The sequence below is a fragment of the Anarhichas minor genome, unplaced genomic scaffold (assembly GCF_050575085.1).
Source record: "Anarhichas minor isolate MPS153535 unplaced genomic scaffold, ASM5057508v1 ptg000026l, whole genome shotgun sequence".
Taxonomy (NCBI): domain Eukaryota; kingdom Metazoa; phylum Chordata; class Actinopteri; order Perciformes; family Anarhichadidae; genus Anarhichas; species Anarhichas minor.
In genome coordinates, this window is record NW_027466472.1 from 9,456,820 (window position 1) to 9,475,478 (window position 18,659).

The 18,659-nt window shown below is 43.1% G+C and overlaps 1 protein-coding gene across 1 annotated transcript in view; it reads right to left on the bottom strand.

The window, feature by feature from the left end:
• Positions 1-2,529: 2,529 nt before the first annotated feature.
• The window catches only part of grik4 (glutamate receptor, ionotropic, kainate 4), a 127,911-nt gene continuing 111,781 nt past the window's right edge, over positions 2,530-18,659 (bottom strand). The window contains exons 12-19 of the mRNA XM_076100263.1: positions 16,796-16,909; positions 9,148-9,257; positions 7,874-8,047; positions 7,246-7,411; positions 5,742-5,967; positions 4,816-4,944; positions 4,553-4,671; positions 2,530-2,919 (exon numbers count right to left, since the gene is read on the bottom strand). Of these exons, the coding sequence (XP_075956378.1) occupies positions 2,530-2,919; positions 4,553-4,671; positions 4,816-4,944; positions 5,742-5,967; positions 7,246-7,411; positions 7,874-8,047; positions 9,148-9,257; positions 16,796-16,909 (1,428 nt within the window). The remainder of the gene's footprint in view (positions 2,920-4,552; positions 4,672-4,815; positions 4,945-5,741; positions 5,968-7,245; positions 7,412-7,873; positions 8,048-9,147; positions 9,258-16,795; positions 16,910-18,659) is intronic.

The window sequence follows — 18,659 nt, forward strand, 5'->3', positions numbered from 1 at the left end:
ATCAAAATGCCATCTGAAGTCCCAAGACACTTTCCCGAAGCTAATTCAACTGACATTGAAAAAGTGGGGAAAAAAACCCAGATTGAAATTCAACTCATTTGTGAGACCAGTCACCCAACTGCTCAGAACCATCAACTCACTGAAAACTCTCTTTTCAGTGAGTTGGATGGGCATTACAATTGAGCTGCAGTTCCCTGTCAAGTCTGTCAGCGGTTGATTCAACACAGTTTCACACGTTCACTAGCTTCTGAAAGAGCATAACAATCACGGCAATTAATGCAAAAAAAGGTGCTTGAAAAATATAGTTTAGGCAGTTTAGGTGAACTCATAATCATTTGAAATGGTAAATGACAAATGACTGATTTAACAAGAAAGGGGAGATCACTCACATATGTGTCTGAGAGCCATGATTATCATGATTCTACATAAACACATTGAACATCTCAAATGTATTGTACAAATTATGATTAACTACTTTGTAAAGAAGTGTATTTTATCTAAGAAAGGAAATTCTGCCCCAATATCCAAGTAATTTCTCCATTAATTAACATTATCTACCATTTGAGAAATGGCAACTCTAGTGGGGCAAAATGTGAAGAGGATGCTGAATCGTCAGGCCGATTTTGTCATAGTGTTAAATTATTTTCTTTTCAGGGGTTGTCTTTTCTTTTATGGACATTCTTTTGATTGTTAATAGTTTCTTCTTCCTTTCTTTTGTTTGTTTGAAATAACTTTGTGTGGTAAGATTCACACAGAGCTGCTGGACCATTCAGGAATTTGACAATATGCATGTTGGCTTCTTAATGTGTCACAGAGAGACTGGATTGGAGGTTTTACATTTGTGTGTAGGAACTGTGATCTATTTTGATTTTGTGACACAACAATGAGGTGTGACCTATTGACAATAACGCAAAAAAGCAAAACAAAACATGGTGAATGGTCAATAGGTCGGCCACATTTTGAGGGACTGTTACTGACAAAACCTGATGGGCAGATTTAAAATGATGAACACATCAGACATAAGCAAAAAGCAGTGAAGACAGGTGGATGACCATTGATTCCCACTGCGCAACAGTCAGGCTATCATATAGTTTCACCTTCAAATCAGTCGGTTCAGTGAGAAAATACTAGTCGTGTGTCGTCAGCCTATGCAGGAAGTAACCTAAGACTCACGTTGCTGGTTATGTTATGTTCCTTATCCGTTTGCATTAAAACCTGACTCTTAAAGACCTGATTAATGTATTTAATATTTGGTAGTTTGGTGGTAAGTATAAAAATGTCAGAGGGCATCTCGGCAGATCTGAAATGAAATACTCCTCGAAGCAGTGTGTTAAACATTACATTCAGTAAAAGTTTACCTGCCTTGACATTTGAAAAGAATTCGAATCAACTGCGGATATAAAACACGTTGCTCTACCACGGTCTTCATGTTTTCAGTTGGTCTTGATATAAGATAATATCACATACACTGGCTTGTCTTTGTGAAACCTGGATCATTCTAGAATATACCTCTAATCTTTTACAGACTGCACAGGAGACTGTGTGTATATTTTAAGTGAGAGACCATTAAAAAGGACAGGTGATAAGACAACAAATGTGTCAGGGTGTCCAAAAATGTAAAGACAGATGGAGGAGAAAGTAATGTCACTACACAGAGGAAGAAGGAAAATAATGGATGTCTTCGTGTGTGTAGCCATCATGTTTTTAAGCAGGTATTCAAAACAGGATATCGTTACTCCAGCTAATCAGCAACCGCTTTAGCAATTAATCATACATGAGCACCTTCCAACACCTCTGGACATGCATCGCTGTCTTTCAGAGATACCAACAGTTAAAACATGTTTTAATAGAATATCACTACTATAAAAGAAGTCTGTGTGTCTGCACGTCTCGGTTTATTTGTTCTCTAGGTTCAGTTGAGTTTGTTGACTTCTCAAGGCTGTGGTGCTGTCTTCAGCCACAAGATAATACTTCTGGTTTTTGGCACTTTCAAAATAAAATGATTTGAAATGACCTCTCATTAGTCTGTTCATCTTTGCAGCTCTTCAGAGGCAATATACGTTCATACAGTAAATTGTCAGATAAAAAAAGGAACATATTTAAAGTTTTTTTTCTAAGAACAATAGATTAACATTATTCTGGACTGATAATCCAACAGAGGACAGAAATAATTTAAAAAGGGGGAAAAAAACAGCACATGATAAATGACTGAAAATACTGCATAGTACAAATGCCCCGTAGCTGTTTTCGTTCGTCCTGGTTGACTTAGTACGGAGGGCCAAAAGGGACAGACCAAAACGAGACAGACTCATCAGTTTCTCCTATGACCAAGGCAAAACAAATTCACCCAAGGAGACAGCAAAACTGACTACAGGCGTTTGCCTCGAGGGCAAAACAAAGTTCACAGCACCGTCCTGCCCTGTGAGATCAAGCTCCGAATGGCTGAATCAAAATACCACGTGATCTTTGATCCCTGTAAAGTAGAGAGGTGGCTGTTGGGAAAGTCAGTCCTGTTGTAATCGCGGGGCGTTATTCAGGTTCACTGCTATTTGTGGTCTTGTCCCACTCTATGCTCTCCTCACTGTGTGTGGGAGAAGGGAGGGCCCCAGTGGCCCCTGCAGGACGCATCCTCAGTCCCTGGAAGCGCCGGCACTCGGGGCAAATGCGGATGTGGCTGCACCCCCTCGCAACCAGGGCAGCCTCCTGTGCCAGTCTGTGGGAGAGGGGTTCAGGCAGTCCGGTGCCTCCACACAGCTTGCCGTTGCTGAGGCTGACGGCAGCAGCTCGCGCACGACGCTCCTCCAGGGGTAAGGGCCGCGGTCGCACTATCGAAGCCCCCCGCCTGCGCCTCACCTGCAGGCTGTCACGACACAGGACGATCCCATGGAGCTCCCGCAGCATCTCCTCACACACTGACTGCTGCAAGCACACAAACAGGGAGAAAAAGATAGGGGAGAGGGGGGATCACAGACACACAACACATACATTTCATATATATATTATCATAATCAGTGTACAGTGACAGAGAGATGGCTGGTGTAGCTTTAACAACCATCGCTAAAAATAACAACACATACTGTATAGTATGGAACACTTTTCAGACATACAGACGTGTTGCACACACATTTTATCTCCTGGTCTGATGAGCAAGTGCTCCACCACTGGGTATACTATCTACACTATGTAAACTCAAATAATGACAATGACAGACATGAATCTGCAGCTCAGAGAGGCTAATTAACAATCCACACATGCATGCACATTAACACAGCATCTATACAGATACACACAGGGAGAAACCCACACACACACACACACACACACACACACACACACACACACACACACACACACACACACACACACACACACACACACACACACACACACACACACACACACACACACACACACAGGGTTTCCAAGTTAAAGCGAAATAAATCTATGCTGCTCAAAATGAAGAAATCACATGAGTTTTTGACTTTCACATTCTGAATGTTTATTGAATTAAATCACAGTGTGGAGTCCATTTGAAAAGACAATTATTGGTTATTTTAAAGGAATCACATCAGAAATAATTATAACATTGCATGCACATCTTTCTCTACTCAACCATTTCTTAGTTAAAAGCAGCACCGCCTCAAGAATAGCTTGGCAGAGCTCCTTCACTACCACAACTGAATTGTCTGGAAATGTAAATTGGCCTTTGTCAGGATGAAAATGCCTCTCCAAACAGAGTTCTGTGACAAGACTGGACACACTCCTCATCATGTTTTTTTAGCCCCCACTCCAGATGAAGCTACCTTCAAATGGTTATGATTATATATTTAATTTTGATTTGTAATTTATACAATGTTTAGGATTATAATCATTGCAATGTCTGTGTGACTTTTCACAGTGAAAAATACCCACAGTTGCTTTTTTAAAATCGATGTTAAGTAGAAATCTTTAATTTAAAAACAGATCCTCTCTTCTACTTTCCACATCTGGCTGATGGCCACAACTAGTACATTACAGTCCAACATTCAGCCTTTGATGGAATGAATGATCTGGTCTCTGAAAATTGGATTTTGAGGGAAGATGTGCACACAATGCCAATCATCTTTTATATAAAAAGATGATTGGATTATTGCTAAAAGAAAACAAGCATAATTCATTTTATGAGTAAACTCTCATTGGCAGCACCCGGTAAGCACGTATTCTCCACCAATAGGATCGATTTACATTCAATAATATGTAATATGTACGATATTCTATGAAATATATATATATATGTTTGCCTCTTCTACTGCTAGAAAACAATCCATGTATGCGTGTACTCTGAGTGAGGTGTACATGAGGTATATCTTTGGTTTTGTGCTGATGTCACATAGGCTAGATGGAGGAAGGCTGGGTGTCAATTGAAGACTTGCCCAGAGGAAGACGAATACGCCTGCTACACTTCCTGTCAAAGCTGTGCACTGTGGGAAAGCCTAGCAGCTCCCCGAGGGGGGAGGTGCCAGGGAGGGGAGAGGGAGACAAAGCATATGCAGGTTAGATAGCCCTCTCTCACCTCATTTCCTGGTGCCTGTCTTAACATCCAGACAAACTCCAGCACTGCCATGAAGATAGCCACCAGCAGGCCACACACCAGCACCACGAAGATACCGCCGATGTTCTCCATGCCCAGACCTGGTAACAACAGGACACGGTAGTTGAAGTGCGAGATGAAGGGAAAAAGAGGGCAAAGAAACTGAAATATTCTTCCAAAATCACAGTCTGACAAACTGAAGTGGAGCTGCAGAACAAGCAGATGAGGATTAACCGGCAACAAACCTTTGGCACGGTGGTCCTCTTCCTTTGGACACTTGCCACCATCCCACCACTTCCTCTTGAAGATCTCCAAACGATTGTCCTCCTGCATTTTGAGGATGGCCAGGTCAAACTCATCACGGTATACTGACCCTGAAGGGAAGAGAGGGGCAAAGCTCAAACCTGTACACTGCAAAAAAACTCCTGACTAGGTATTCCAACTAAAAACTGAACCTTCAAAAAAATCTTTTTTGCAGTCCAAACGCACTCACTTTGTTAAATCAATTCACATTTTCTTGACTTTTTCTTCTGATTTGCCGCGGTGAATGTGAAATGATGTCACTGCATTAGAATACTTTGTTTCAACAAAAACTTTCAAATAAGAGATCAAAGGGTTTACTAGGATTTCGCAGAGTTCTAAAGGTCACATCACAGTATGCGGTACAGAATGTCAGCCACGAAAGAATGTGTTTATCTACCCTCTGAAGATTTAAGGAATTGAAATGAATCTTGTTTACTTCAAGGTGTGTTCCCCCCTCGGTCTAGAGATTGACTCAAACTGAGATCAAAGTGTAAATAAACTCTGTGTTTATACTCTCAGAGCAGCAAGCGAGTTGTACAGCAACAGTTCCACAATACAAAGGAACAATATTTCAAATTCTCTTTCTCTCATCCTCACTTCTCCCATCACCGCTAATGGTTCAGCTTTGCAGAGGCTTTCCAATTTAACTCTACAATGTGATGTTCATGATGTATCCTCCAACTAATGCCCCCGCTCTTCATTACCCCTTCTTTACTTCAGTGTGTCTCAGCAAAACATCAGCTGTCCTCTGCTGCCTTGATGTTACACTGAACTTCCTTTCCCCCCTTCTTCTCCAAGTCTTCTTCTTTTCTCTTCCGTTACTTCTAATTCTTCTTTTCCCCCAATCTGATTCTCACTCCCCACTCACCGAGCGGCATGCCGATGCCGTAGCCCTTGGTGTCCAGCAGCCCTCCGATCTGTGTCAGGTTGCAGTTCCTCTGGCGGTAGTACTCGTTCATGGTGCTCTCTAGCAAGTAAGCATAGTTGGAGTTGAGGACACGGGCGATGCCCTCCTCCGTGCTCTTAACAAACACACTGGGCTGTTTTGAGTGCATGAAGTTCCACATACGCTGGTAGGTCTGGTAGCGAGAGTTCTACGGAGCGGCGGGACACAATCAGGAGAAAAAGACACATTCAGTTTATCAGTCGCAGATACATACTTTCTCAGTTTTGCAGAGGTAGAGATTGGTTTTCATCCGTCATTCTTTTTCATTTTCTTGACTGATGGATTTATTCAAATTCTCCGAAAGGTTTGCTGCAGTAAAATGTGAATGTGTTTTCTTTAGCAGATCTTTTGAATAGCCTAAAAGTTCAGAACACAATCCTCACTTAACATCTCCACCTGTACTTTCTCTTGGCCTGTCTTCTTTGAGCTATTCAAGGTCCATTGAACGTGGGAGCACAAAGTAAGACAATGCTAATGTATCTCTTCCCTCCGCATCATCCTTCACTGTCCTTCTCCCTGTTATACACTCTTCCTCTGTTACTTACTCTGTCTCTCATTCTTTTTCTCCCTCTCTCTGAGGCAAGGCTGAACTGGCCATCTGGCAGACCAGGCTCTTTCCCGATTAGGCTGACGTGACCAGCCCATAAACAGGTAGTTCGACCCAATTGTTTTCTCTAAATTGACACTGGGCTGGTGATGATGATAGAGGAATCCCCTCCATACTCTATGTGAATGTGTGTGCGTGCTCTGAGCTGAGAGGTTATGTCTTGCCGTGTAGAGAGCGGAGAATTGTTCTCGGTGTTTGACAAATATTAACATGTAGCCCCTGGACCCCAGTGGGTGGCTATTTTTCCCACTGGCTGGCTATTTCATATCCTTGTGGAAAGCCCTGTTCATCAGAATGGAGTATACAATTTTGCAATGCCACTTTTTGAAGGTATTTATCATGTCTCCACTCTCTGATCTTCCTTGATTTCCCCTTACGTACTACACAGCTTTAGTGTTTTTAGGGAGTGGAACGGTTGGTATGGCCTACATATTCAGGGGCAAGAGAAGATGGGTGGTGTGTGATCGATTGTGGTAAGCTGATCTGGGCCAAAATGCCAGGGCAGATTTGTCCAAGTCCAGCCCTGCTCTGAGGCCAAATCTTGAGAAGATGAATGAGGATACGGTGTGTCTCTTTATAGGGACCTGGGCAGTGCCCCATCTCCTTGAAGATAAGGATATCGAATAGTTGTGGCAAGGATCAGACAGAAAAGAGATAAAACCGTTGGTTGGCGCGGGAAGACAGGAAGTACAGGAGAGTAATGAGGAGGATAACATCACTGATGGCACACTAATCACTGCAGGCTCTTGAGTCTGTGGCCAAATGTGTGGCAGTGATTATAACAAGCAATCATATGCAATGACATGCGTAACCTCTAACCTGGAAGAAGGTCATTGTGGATCCTCCGTGCATGGTGCCGTACTCTATCGCTGTCTGATCTGCCAGGTCGTCTACTGACTCTATCGGCACCTCCATCCTCTGGACTGTTAGGAAGGCAGCCAGGTTAGCAGTGTAGGATGAGATGATGATTAATGTGAAGGCCCACCTATGGAGAAAAGGCAGCGGACGAGAACTTGTATTCACCGATAAAAGTATGCAAATGGAAAGGCTGGTGTATGAAGATGGATTGTCTGGGAGAAAGTGCAGGAGGATATAAATATCTGTGCACCTGAGAGATGAAGACCCTGCAGGGCTTTCAGTGGATGACGGGGTTGGATGCATGAATGGGTGGGTAAGGAAGAAGGTAACAATGCTCGGTTTGAATGAAAGGAAGTGATGCCCCACGTATGCATATGCAGAAATCACTATCTCATCTTGAACCCTGATGTCCAGGAAATCTGGAATGAAGCTTCAAGATCACATTAAAAATAAAATGCATTCCATGATGGCTCAATATGCACAAAATTATACAGAACAGAGTTCTGAATGGTTGTGTACCTTAGTGGATTTAAAAGCTGAAAACATGGAGATGCACTAATGTTTGTGTGTCTCTGTCGCCAATACTGACCACACTCCGCTGACACAGCGCGTTGACAGCGCTTTTGGAGCAATGGTGGATCCTTGCTGCATGAAGCCTCCAACGGGGAACCAGAAACTGTTGCCAAGTGAGTACTGGTTAATCAGCAGGTTACAGCGACCCTTAAGACACGGGTGGGGGTTGTACCACTCATAAGGTGTCAATCTGGAGAGAACGAGACAATGGGTTTAGACAGCAGATAGAGTCATAGGAAGAATACAGCCAACAACAGTGTGAATCAAAGTTGGATTAAGTATTCAGATGAGAGCAAAACTCAAGAGATAAGGAGCGGGCGGAATGGAGAAAGAAAGGGACAGACAGACACGGAGCAAAACAACTCCAACAGTCAACTGAGCACAAAGTCACCTTGGCTCTCTGGAGAGAAGGAACCTGCTTTTCATTCCCCATGTGCTGCCTACTTAAACAGTGGGGGTGAAGGTAATACCAACATACCAATGTAATTGGTATGTTCAAATGGTGCTGCATGAAGCTAAAGTTATCTGACAACTATGTGGTGTCTCTGTCTTAAAACTAAGGCACCCAAATGTTCATATGTACACTGAAAGAACACTGGTCTCTGTAATCATTCCTTCTCTTCAACTACAAAGACTTTGGTAGATACGCACTTGATTTGTCAGGAATGTGTTGTTTGCAAAGAAAAGGGATTTTCGAGTGGAATTGCATCAGAAAGTGTCTCTTTGTGACAATTACAATTACAGCCACAGATAACTTAATGTCTGGTATGATTGTAAAGGAAATCATTTTCTTACAAAAGTTCAGCAAAAACAAAAAGTATATATTAAGCATAATATTATGATCAAATTAAATCACTCAATATAATTACATTAAACCACCCACTGAACTCTCTTCACACATGTAACACATCTACCTGTCTGTGGACTGATAATTTGATTTCAAAAGGTGTTACATAAGATATAAATTTGCGTTCTTTATAAAGTTTCTTCATAACAGTGTAATTTAATAACAGTTCCCTCCCTGACCAGCAGGGGCCAGTATGACGCTGGAGACGCACCACTGGGGGGAGAACGTCTCTTTTTACCTGGATGTGGAAGATAGACTAGATAGATAGAGACTAGAGGCAAGAGAACAAACACCTGTTTCCTCCTCTGTATAACCCCCAAACAAACTTTTTGTGGTTCAACTCTCTGTACTCTACCACCTTTGTTTGTCTTGTTGTATTCTCTCTCTCACTCTGTCTGTCTCTGTCATCTGTACAGAGCGTCTTTTACTGGTGAGCTCTTTACCTGGCCACCAGAAAGAGGACGCAGCTGACAGCCAAATAGGCCAGAAGCATGAAGAGCCAGACACCAGGGGAGAAGGGATCCAGGAAGGAGAAGTAGCCTGGCCTACGTCCCTGAAACACACGGACACACAGAAACACTCATTACAATGGTTAAAATCATTAAAGCCTGCACAGACCGTGACCACTTCGATCCCACGCTCAATTCACACGAGGCAACCCAACATGGGGGTTTTTTGAACAAAAGGTTAAATGTAAGTAAAAAGATTCATTAAAAAAATGTTGCTGAATTTCAGTGTTGACTATTTTGCTCCAGGCTTAATTTGGTCCGTTTTAAACAACATTTAATGCCGCTTGTGTAGTTTGGAAAAGAGGAAAAGGGTGACTGGGACAGTAAATAAAGGCATTTTGATATGATAAGCCTAGATTTTCCTGTCCTGAACTGATAACAATATAATTATATGAATCTCATTTGCATGTAAACATTCAGATCAACATTGTATGAAAGCACAAACTCAGTCTCCCATGAATTGTCAACAGAGTGGCACGGGGCTGTATATTTATACAACATCACAGATAAGAGGTATTAATTCCTGGATTCTGACACTGAAAAAGAAAACTGAATTAACTCACTATTTCCTAACTGTTTCCTATTAATTGGTATAAAGTATGCTTTTATGTGAAATTACATCCGATACAAAATCATCAAAGAACCATTAGAGGTCAAAAGTCATCTTTTGCACTCTCCACAAGGTTGCATGCAGTAGAGAGAGAAAGGTCAAATTATGACATAAACCATTAACAGCTACATTAAACCAAAATTAATCTCTGTGACCTATAGTTGACTTCATATATGACTGGGAGCGTATGGTGTCCCAGTTTGGAGAAAAAAAAAGGAACCATATTAATAGCTTTGGCTTGAACAGCTGTGCTGAAGCAGCTATGGGCTGGTATGTATTGGTATGTATTGGTAACCAGTGGAAGAGGAGATAAAGTGGCTATGATAGGGTTGGCAGCCAGCAGGCCAATGGGAATATAGGGGCTAATTCCTAATGTTTCATTTCCAGCACCAACAGCCATTGTCCTCTAAATGAAACCAATTGCTGGTGATTCTGCCTGTTTATTGCATGCATATATTTATTATGTGCATGTTCAGCCTATAGCCTAGCTGACCAAACATCAGCAAGGGAATATGAGCCATTTACACAAAGATGCACGTGCACCATCTGTTAATGACTATGACATGTGATCAAACAGCCAACTGTCCAAGTATTGTTATGAGAGTAGAAGTTATCTTACATGTCTGTCGACGGGCAGCAAAGTGGAGCACATGAACAAGCCTAAATCGCTTTCATGCAAAAATACTTAATTAGGTGCTGCTAGGGGACATCACGCACGCCAACATACTGTAGTAATACATTTCTGAGGCCCTCCAAAATTAAATTTGTAGTAAGAGTGTGAACGTATTTCGTTGAGCAATTGTTATGACAAACGAACACCCATTTAGACTTACGCAGAGAAGAAAATTCATTAATGCGTCTGTAATCACTTGCATATTAGCCTGACTGAGTAAAATAGGAGCAGTGCAGGAAGCAGAAGAGGAGAGGGAGAGTCAGTGTAATCTTTTTTTGCATGATTCAAATCAGCCTGCCAGTCTTAATGGCTGTCTGTCTATCTATAGAGTGTAATGCTTATGATAATGATGATAGCTGTCTCAAAATAGAATAGTGGAATGGTGAAACACGCAATGGCCATGTCAGAGGTAGAGTACTGTTGTAAAATGAGTATGACTGCGAAGCCGCCTCTTGTTGCCACTTGCATTATTGGGGTAACAGCAGTATGTGCTGACATGAGTCCTCCTGTTTGCTGGTCCAGGTTGGTGCATGCTGAGCCGGCGTTTTTTGTTAAATGCTTGCCCCGCGTGTCCACATCTTAAGCTCCCACCAAGGTGCTATTATTAAAATGACAAGACCCTCAGAGACGCGGTTAGAGGAGATGTAAAGGTGCAGAAGAGCAGATCAGAAATGAAGACGGAGAGAAAGGTAGGAGGAGAGAAAGAACAAAAAAAGGACAAGAGGAAAAAAAAGTACTGTGCTGCTGCACAATTTTGACTTTTGTGGTATAATATGTACATTTAAAGACAAAGTTTTCAGGAGTTGGAAGGGAAATTATCCATGGTGAGGCTGCAAGAGACACACTAATGAGCACTCAGGCATTCAGATAAATTGGGGACTGCACAAAATGTATTAAAAATATGTGTGGATGTATCTAAAGTGTGTCAGGATATTTTCAATGGAAATATTTTCTTCCATTTTACAAACACGAGTTCTTAAAGTCTAACTCCACCCCCAGGTCTGAGCCTAATTCCACCCACTGAATAACTTAAAAAAATGCAAAAAAAGTGTGCATGGGGCTGAGGGATGAAACCCGTGGACGTATAAAGAGAACGGATACAGCGTCCAAGGCGATGCTCCGTTTATTCCTATGAAAGTTGCTCAGTGGTGCATGAAGCAAAAGAAGTCAGACTTTAGAGCATTAGGATTAAATCACCTTGATCTTCTTCATTATGGGGTCCATAGAGCATGCACACTAGCATTTTCTGTATCCTAAACCTCAGTCCATTCACATGATCGGAGGACAGAAAATAATTAAAGTGCATTTTACAACTTTTAGGCTCTAATGATTTAAATATGGGCTGTTCAACTGTTCGTACTGGTAAGTTGATTTACCTCAACAAAAATATATCCACTGAGTTACAAACGTCTCTTTCCCAATGTAAGTCCTTGTTTAAGTGGAGGTGGCCCATAGAACAGGCTGACTGACTCCTGTTTCCTGTTATGTAAAGAAAGGAGGGAGGGAGTCCATGCAAGGTTATACTTAAAACAAACATAGTTTATTAAAAATAAGATAAACACAAAACCGACAATGGAGTAGGTAGATCCAATGCCTTCTCCCTCCCAACTCGTCAACTACCAGTCAGTGCCCCCTCGGCGTTGGAGATCGATATATTAGGTAACCATAGCATTACTGTCAACGTGTCGTGATGGCGCACTTTACATGTATAGTGTCCTTTCAGAATTATCTTTTTGCTTCCCAGAAAGTTAGTCAAACCACTTAGTTAGGTGTAGGAAAAACAAAAAGGTTGACATTAACTTCAATTCGACTCGCGTCACTAGTGAGTGACAAGCGACTCACGTGACTAACGACTCACGTGACAAGTTGTCAAAGTTTACAATGGTCATGTGTTCCACATGGGGGTGGAGCATTTACAAACGCATAGCAGAAACACTTCGGCAACGGCTGCACTTGTGTATCTTCGCTGGAAGCCGACCTCTATCATTGTCTCCTGCCAGCGCATTTAATGAAATGGGACATCCTTCAAGGTGGCGGGTCGCCATTGATTTCGAGATCAAGTGATCGAGGAACTAGGATAGAGGATAGAGGAGTCAAGGAGGGATATCGGGATAGGCACAGGTGCCAGTGTTTAGAGCTCAAGGGCTGAGGTGAGCCTCCCGTGTCATCCAACTGGCCGCTAAGGTTGGCCAAGACAGCCTCCAAGACGTGCATCTGTCCTTCACAGATGCTTACAACTGATTCATCTCTACAGCTGAGGGCTCAGTGTCACTGATGTTAGCACAGTTATCAATAACTTATGTACGTAAATATTGAGTGTGTTTAGTAATTCATAGGTTAACAGGGATACATTGACTGGAGAGAACAATTTATGAAACCACAAATACCTCCCAATCCATCTAAATGGCCTCGGATTATTGTTTAAACAGTGAGCTAATATAGGTGGTCTGCTCTCTCTCTCTTCATTTTGGAAGGTGAGTCTGTGCGGAAGACAGACTGTCAGAAGCTGATGTGTTTGTGTGTGCTTGTATTTCAAAGCTTGTCAGCAGCTGTCTGTGCTGTCAGTCATCCGCAGCAGGGCAGATACAGTACGTGCTTGGGCAACCGAGTGCGTAGAGAGCACCGATGCTAAACACAGAGGCAGCAGCAGCTAAACACAGCAACCATGGTTAATCTGGAAGTTACTCTAGGACCTATGACATGATGACCAGACAAACTAAAAATATTGACATTAATAGTAAATAGTTAAGATATCAAAAGTAAACATGAGCAATAAAGGAAGTAGAACAAGCGCCAAATGTGTGCATATGAGTAGACATTGTAGCCAGGTTGCTCTGGCTCTTCATAGATAAACATTTGCTGCCGTGTTTGAGTTTTTTTTTATCAAAAGCAGGGGAATCAGTTTATAAAGGTTTATCGTCACGTTAAGATAAGAGGGCGTAAGGCAAATCAACGGACGGGTGAGAACGCAGACGTCGTGCAGAGGGCAACGAATCCTTTACGACCTGTTTTTATGAGTACATGTCAACAAATAGAATAACGAGGAATTGCTGCCTATTATAGAATGTGTATGTCCCTCTTTCCTCTTAACATGCATATGAAGAGCTCATTCATTTTTACCTTGCACTGCCCTTGTTCTGTCTCAACTTCCCACTTTCCCTCCTTCATTGCACCTCCCCCCCTCTTGGGATGGCATGCCAGGGCTGAAGGAGCTGGTGAGGTTATCCAGTCAAGGATTTCAGCTAGTCATCCTGCCTTTTGGTATTCATACCACACTGTTGCCCCATGAGGCTGCCCGAATACTGACTCACTGAAGGAGACTTCCCATTGTCATTTCAACTCTTGCTCTCGTCTCTCCGTCTTCTCTCCACCCCTTTTGCTTCTCTTTCTGCCCATTTCTTGCTAATTCTATTTCGTCTTTCTTCCTTTCCCTCCCTGTGCCTCCCCACCGTCTGTCTTCTTTTCTGGGCTCTTTGATAGTGTGTGCCTTTCTAATTGTGTCAGACTCGACGCCATTAGCTGTTGCTGTTGTTGAGATAGCCGCAGGTGCAATCTGCAGAGAGCAGTTGAATTGGCAGAGGTCACAGGGCCATATTCATAACAACATCCTGCTGTCTCCAGGGCTCTTGTCTGGCTTTATGTCTGTGTGTTTTGTACATGCTTGTGACTGTGCATTAGAGTGGGAAAATATGTGGGTGTACGTATATGCGCAAGGCTACATGTGTTTGTGAGGGTGTAATTTTGTCTGAGGTCGCGTGTGGCCAAAGAGTCAATAAAGCTCCGTATGCTACGCTGTACCCTCAAGGCCAGCTGCTGAATCTGACACGGCTTCCACTCGCACCTAATTAGCTGCTATGTCTAACTAAGTGCCGCTCTCTCTTTCTCTCGTATGCACAGTGAGTTTACTTTGCCGCACAGTCCCTGAAATGAAGGAAATGTTTGCATGATGGAACTGGCACAGATATAAATTACCTCGGAGTGTTGGGGTCTTTGATTACAGCATATGGCTCTTTGTTCTACGGATGATGAATGTAATGGGAGGGATGGTGTTTATGAGAAGAGGTTGACAGTAGCTGTAGATTATGTCTGGGTTATTCACTCTGTGGCCTAATTCACATATCGTACTGGCTTCTGAGGTGAAGGTAAGCGCTTTGATTTATGTTTGAAAGCAAATCTTTTTTATTTATATTGCCTATTTTTATTGCCTCAAACCACATGCCAAAGTACTACTTGACTATAGTACCTGTTGCAAAACTATAACCAGCAACAAAATTGTCAGGCAAGACAGCTGGAGAACCCAGACATGAGATTTGAGTGGAGGAACCAGTGGAGTTTCAGTCAAGTCGCAGTCTATATGTCTGTCCAAAATGTTATCATGTCATTATTTTAGACATATGTGTGAAATTGTCATATTTGGCATATCAATTCTTGAGTTAAGGCCTAAAACGTGTATTGTTAGGCCACAGTGACCTTGACTTTTGTCGACCAAATTCCAATCAGTTCATCAATGAGTCCAAGTGAACGTTTGTGCCAATTTTGAAGAAATTCCCTCCAGGCGTTCCTGAGAAATCGTGTTCACAAAATGGGACGGATGCCAGACAGACACTACAAAACTTAACGCTTTCGGCCAGGGCTATAGCCTTTGCGTAGGCACAGTGTGCTTGAGAGAGAGAGAGAGAGAGTGAGTAAGAGTGAGAGTGAGAGACAGAGAGAGAGAGAGAGAGATAGAGAGAGAGAGAGAGAGAGAGAGAGAGAGAGGGAGAGAGGTACAATACATACATACAATACAAAGAGCAGAGATGGTGATTGAATGGCAGATAGTCTGACGGTAATTAATACTTAACCGGCACCTATATTTTATTGCATTCACCATTCTTATTGATTAGAACGAAGTTTTCATTTAAAGTTTGAAATAAGCAGCAAACCCCCTTATAGAAACCACTGTGCCTCAGATCAATAGTCATTGGATTAGAACTAAACAAGAGCAGTCACAGAAATTCAAATATCGAATTTTAGAGCCACGCTGAGGGACTGCTCTGAGTGAGATCTGAGAAAAACGCCAAGGGGCAATGGAGGAGTAAAAAGAGCATGAGAAAATGATGGTGGGACAGAGAAAGGCGACGCCTGTCTTCATTTTCCCTCTTGTCTTGTACTTTTCTGAATTTAAAGGAACTCCGTACACCGGTGCTTTATCTATATAATAACTGCTTTATTCTTGTCCTTCTTATTGACCTCTTAGCCTCTTAGCCTACTCAGGAATCTGGTGTCAACTGGGTCAAGTCTGTGCTAATTAAACCCTCTGACTCTGTGGTTCAGCCCGAGGGACATCGGTTTCACATTACCTCGACATGCTGCGACCGCCTGCCTGCCGCCCACTTCAGAGGTGATACGCTACCCAGCAGCCCATTTAACACTGTACCTGCTGTGAGCTTTGATTGATTCTCCCCAAGTGTTGGCGCTTAATTGAGTCCCTCACTGCTACACCAATTAGTGCTGTGTGTAGACTGTGTGTAGGTGAGAAGAAGGGAGATTTACAAGAAGGGGAGACAGGAGCCAGAGGGAATATGAGTAAATAGCCCTCTGGGAAACGATGCACGTGCCAGATCACCTAAGTGTGGACAGTGGCCAGTGCCATGGGCTCCGCTGTGTCACCTTGGGTTTTGGGGGAGGACTAATGATTAATGGGCCAGTGACTCTGTAAACATTGGCTCATTTCCACCTGCACTGCTGTTGTTTCAATGTTTCTTGCTTGGGCTTGCTCTCTGCAGAGCATGGAGGGCATTGCTTATGTGAATAGGATGACCAAACCCATGCAGAGGGCAAGCAGAAAACAATTGTGAAACTGGTACATTCATCAGGAAGCCAACTGGTGCGGCAAGGATGGGGGGGGCCACAGCAACAGAAAGAGGACATGAGCAAACACAGAGGAGGACTATTAAAAGTTGAGACTGCAGGGAAAGAAGGGAAATGATGTTGGGAAGATAAAGAAGAAGCAAGAAAGCGAGACTAAGGGTTGGAGGAGAGGAGGACATAAGGAAGAGGGGAGTATGGCCTTGAAAACACACAGATGTAGGGGAAATGGAAGAGGTAAAAGAGGTGATAAGGCGCAAAAGAAGTGAGTTTGTGGAAGGATTTGGACCAATTAAGAGAGATAGACTCTACAGTCCGAAAGAGAGAGTGGTTCTTTCCCAGCCATTAGACAAAGCTGACAGTCTGCTGTGGTACGTCCGCAAGCAGTATGAGAGCTGGTTCGATCAGTTAGAGTGTGTGCGTGTGTGTTTGGAGGGCCGGTAACTCACCAGGTGGACACGGTACATGATGCTGATGCCGAGGGTCATGAAGGGCTTGGAGAAGTCAATGACCTTTTCACGCTCTGCTGTGATGGTGAGGCCTGCGACTGCCAGGTCAGCTTTCTGAAACACGGGGGGCGAGTACAATCAAATCAGATGAACACACAGTCAAAGGCATAGTGAACATAGCCGTGAGGACGTGACATGCGTTTATGACATCATTTAAGAGCTTGAAAGGAAGATATAAGAAGTGGGTTACTAGATGCTAATCCCCTAATAATGCCCTTTTGTATCCCATAGCCTATTTGTCCGCCAATAGCACGATCTGTGGTGAGGATAATTCAGCATTGGCACTATGTGTGTGTGTGTCTGTGTGCGTGTGTGTGTGTGTGTGTGTAGGGCACAAGAGAGCTGAGGGTAACCATTGTGGCTGGCCAAGGGAACACTGTCAAGACAAATCACTTGACAAAGCAGCGGCTGGTAAGAGACACACTTAGAAACACACAAACACAAAAACACACGCGCCCACATAGAAATGGTCAATGTACGCTGAATACTGGACAGCTCCCTGCTAATAATACAGGCCAGCAAAGTGCAACTGCAGGGGATTTTTCATCCCCCTGAGGAGCAAAGAGTGAAAGCAGCAACGCATTGCTCTTTGTCTGCTGCAGGAGAACTAAGAGGATTGGGGAGACGGAGAGGAATGGGAGGATGAGAGTAAGGCGAGGGGAGTTGTGCTGCAGCACTGCAGACGCCACTCAAAATCCACAAAACACTGTTTGTATCTCCAGGAAAGAGAGACAGGGAGAGGGACATCTGGCATGCATGAAAGAGTGTTTTCGCTACAACGTCCATTTTGGTGTGATGTAAAAATGGATGTTTTTTCCCATAATTATTTTAACCTTTAGAGCAGGTTTGAAATGCTACCAGGAGACATTTAGAGCTTCACCTGAAAAGCCCTGCTCTGTCTGTGCTCCAATTAGTGTGTGACACTTCAAAATGTCCACCTCTTTAACCTCGCCCCAGCCTATACACTCCACACTGCAGCCTACTGTCTCCATGCTGCCCTCGCCTCAGCCCGCAGGCTTTGACCTTCCATCATCAGCTGTCCCCAGCCTGCGCCTCGTCTTTTTTCTCTCTCCGCCGTTTGAAAAACTGATCGCCTGCTCCCAGTGCCGGGAGGAAGTCACACGCAGGGAACGACCATCCAGGCAATTCCGACAAAGGAAGTCACGATCCTTTGAAAAACGAACACGCGGTCGTAACAGCCTCTGAAATATTTATGTGACGATAGAATATTAATATTGATTACTGGATTCCTTTGCCTGCCTGCTGTTATGCCTTCTAGAGAAACTGAAAAAAAACACACACACTGCAATGTTGGCTGTTCAATATTGCATCATACCCGTTTCAACTCGCATTCAATCATTTCAGGGTAACCCGGTAAAAAAAAGAAGACTAAATAAAACTTGCAAATGTGAAAGATGAATTAAACATTACCCTCTAGGATGTAACATTTGACTTTAAGAGTTCAGTCTTTGGAGATGCCTCTGTTCTCTAACTGCAGCACAGTGGATTAAGGAACCAGGACGTACTGTACTTAGACTTTGGCCTAAGTACAGTCAGGATTCCTCCTGGCATGTCTGGTCTCATTGTTAGCTCAGGCAGCCTGACACCCGTCAAACTAATCACCCTCAAACAGTGAAATATTGTTCAGTGTAAATGGTACTGGCAGGGACACAGGTATCTGTTGTCCGGAATAACCTAAGGCTGTCCTCCTTTGCTGCTACGGAGTATATATTTCATATCCTTTCAGCTTATCCATTAAACTTGCAACCGTGGCTGTTCCTTTGTTTTTGGTCACAATCTTTTA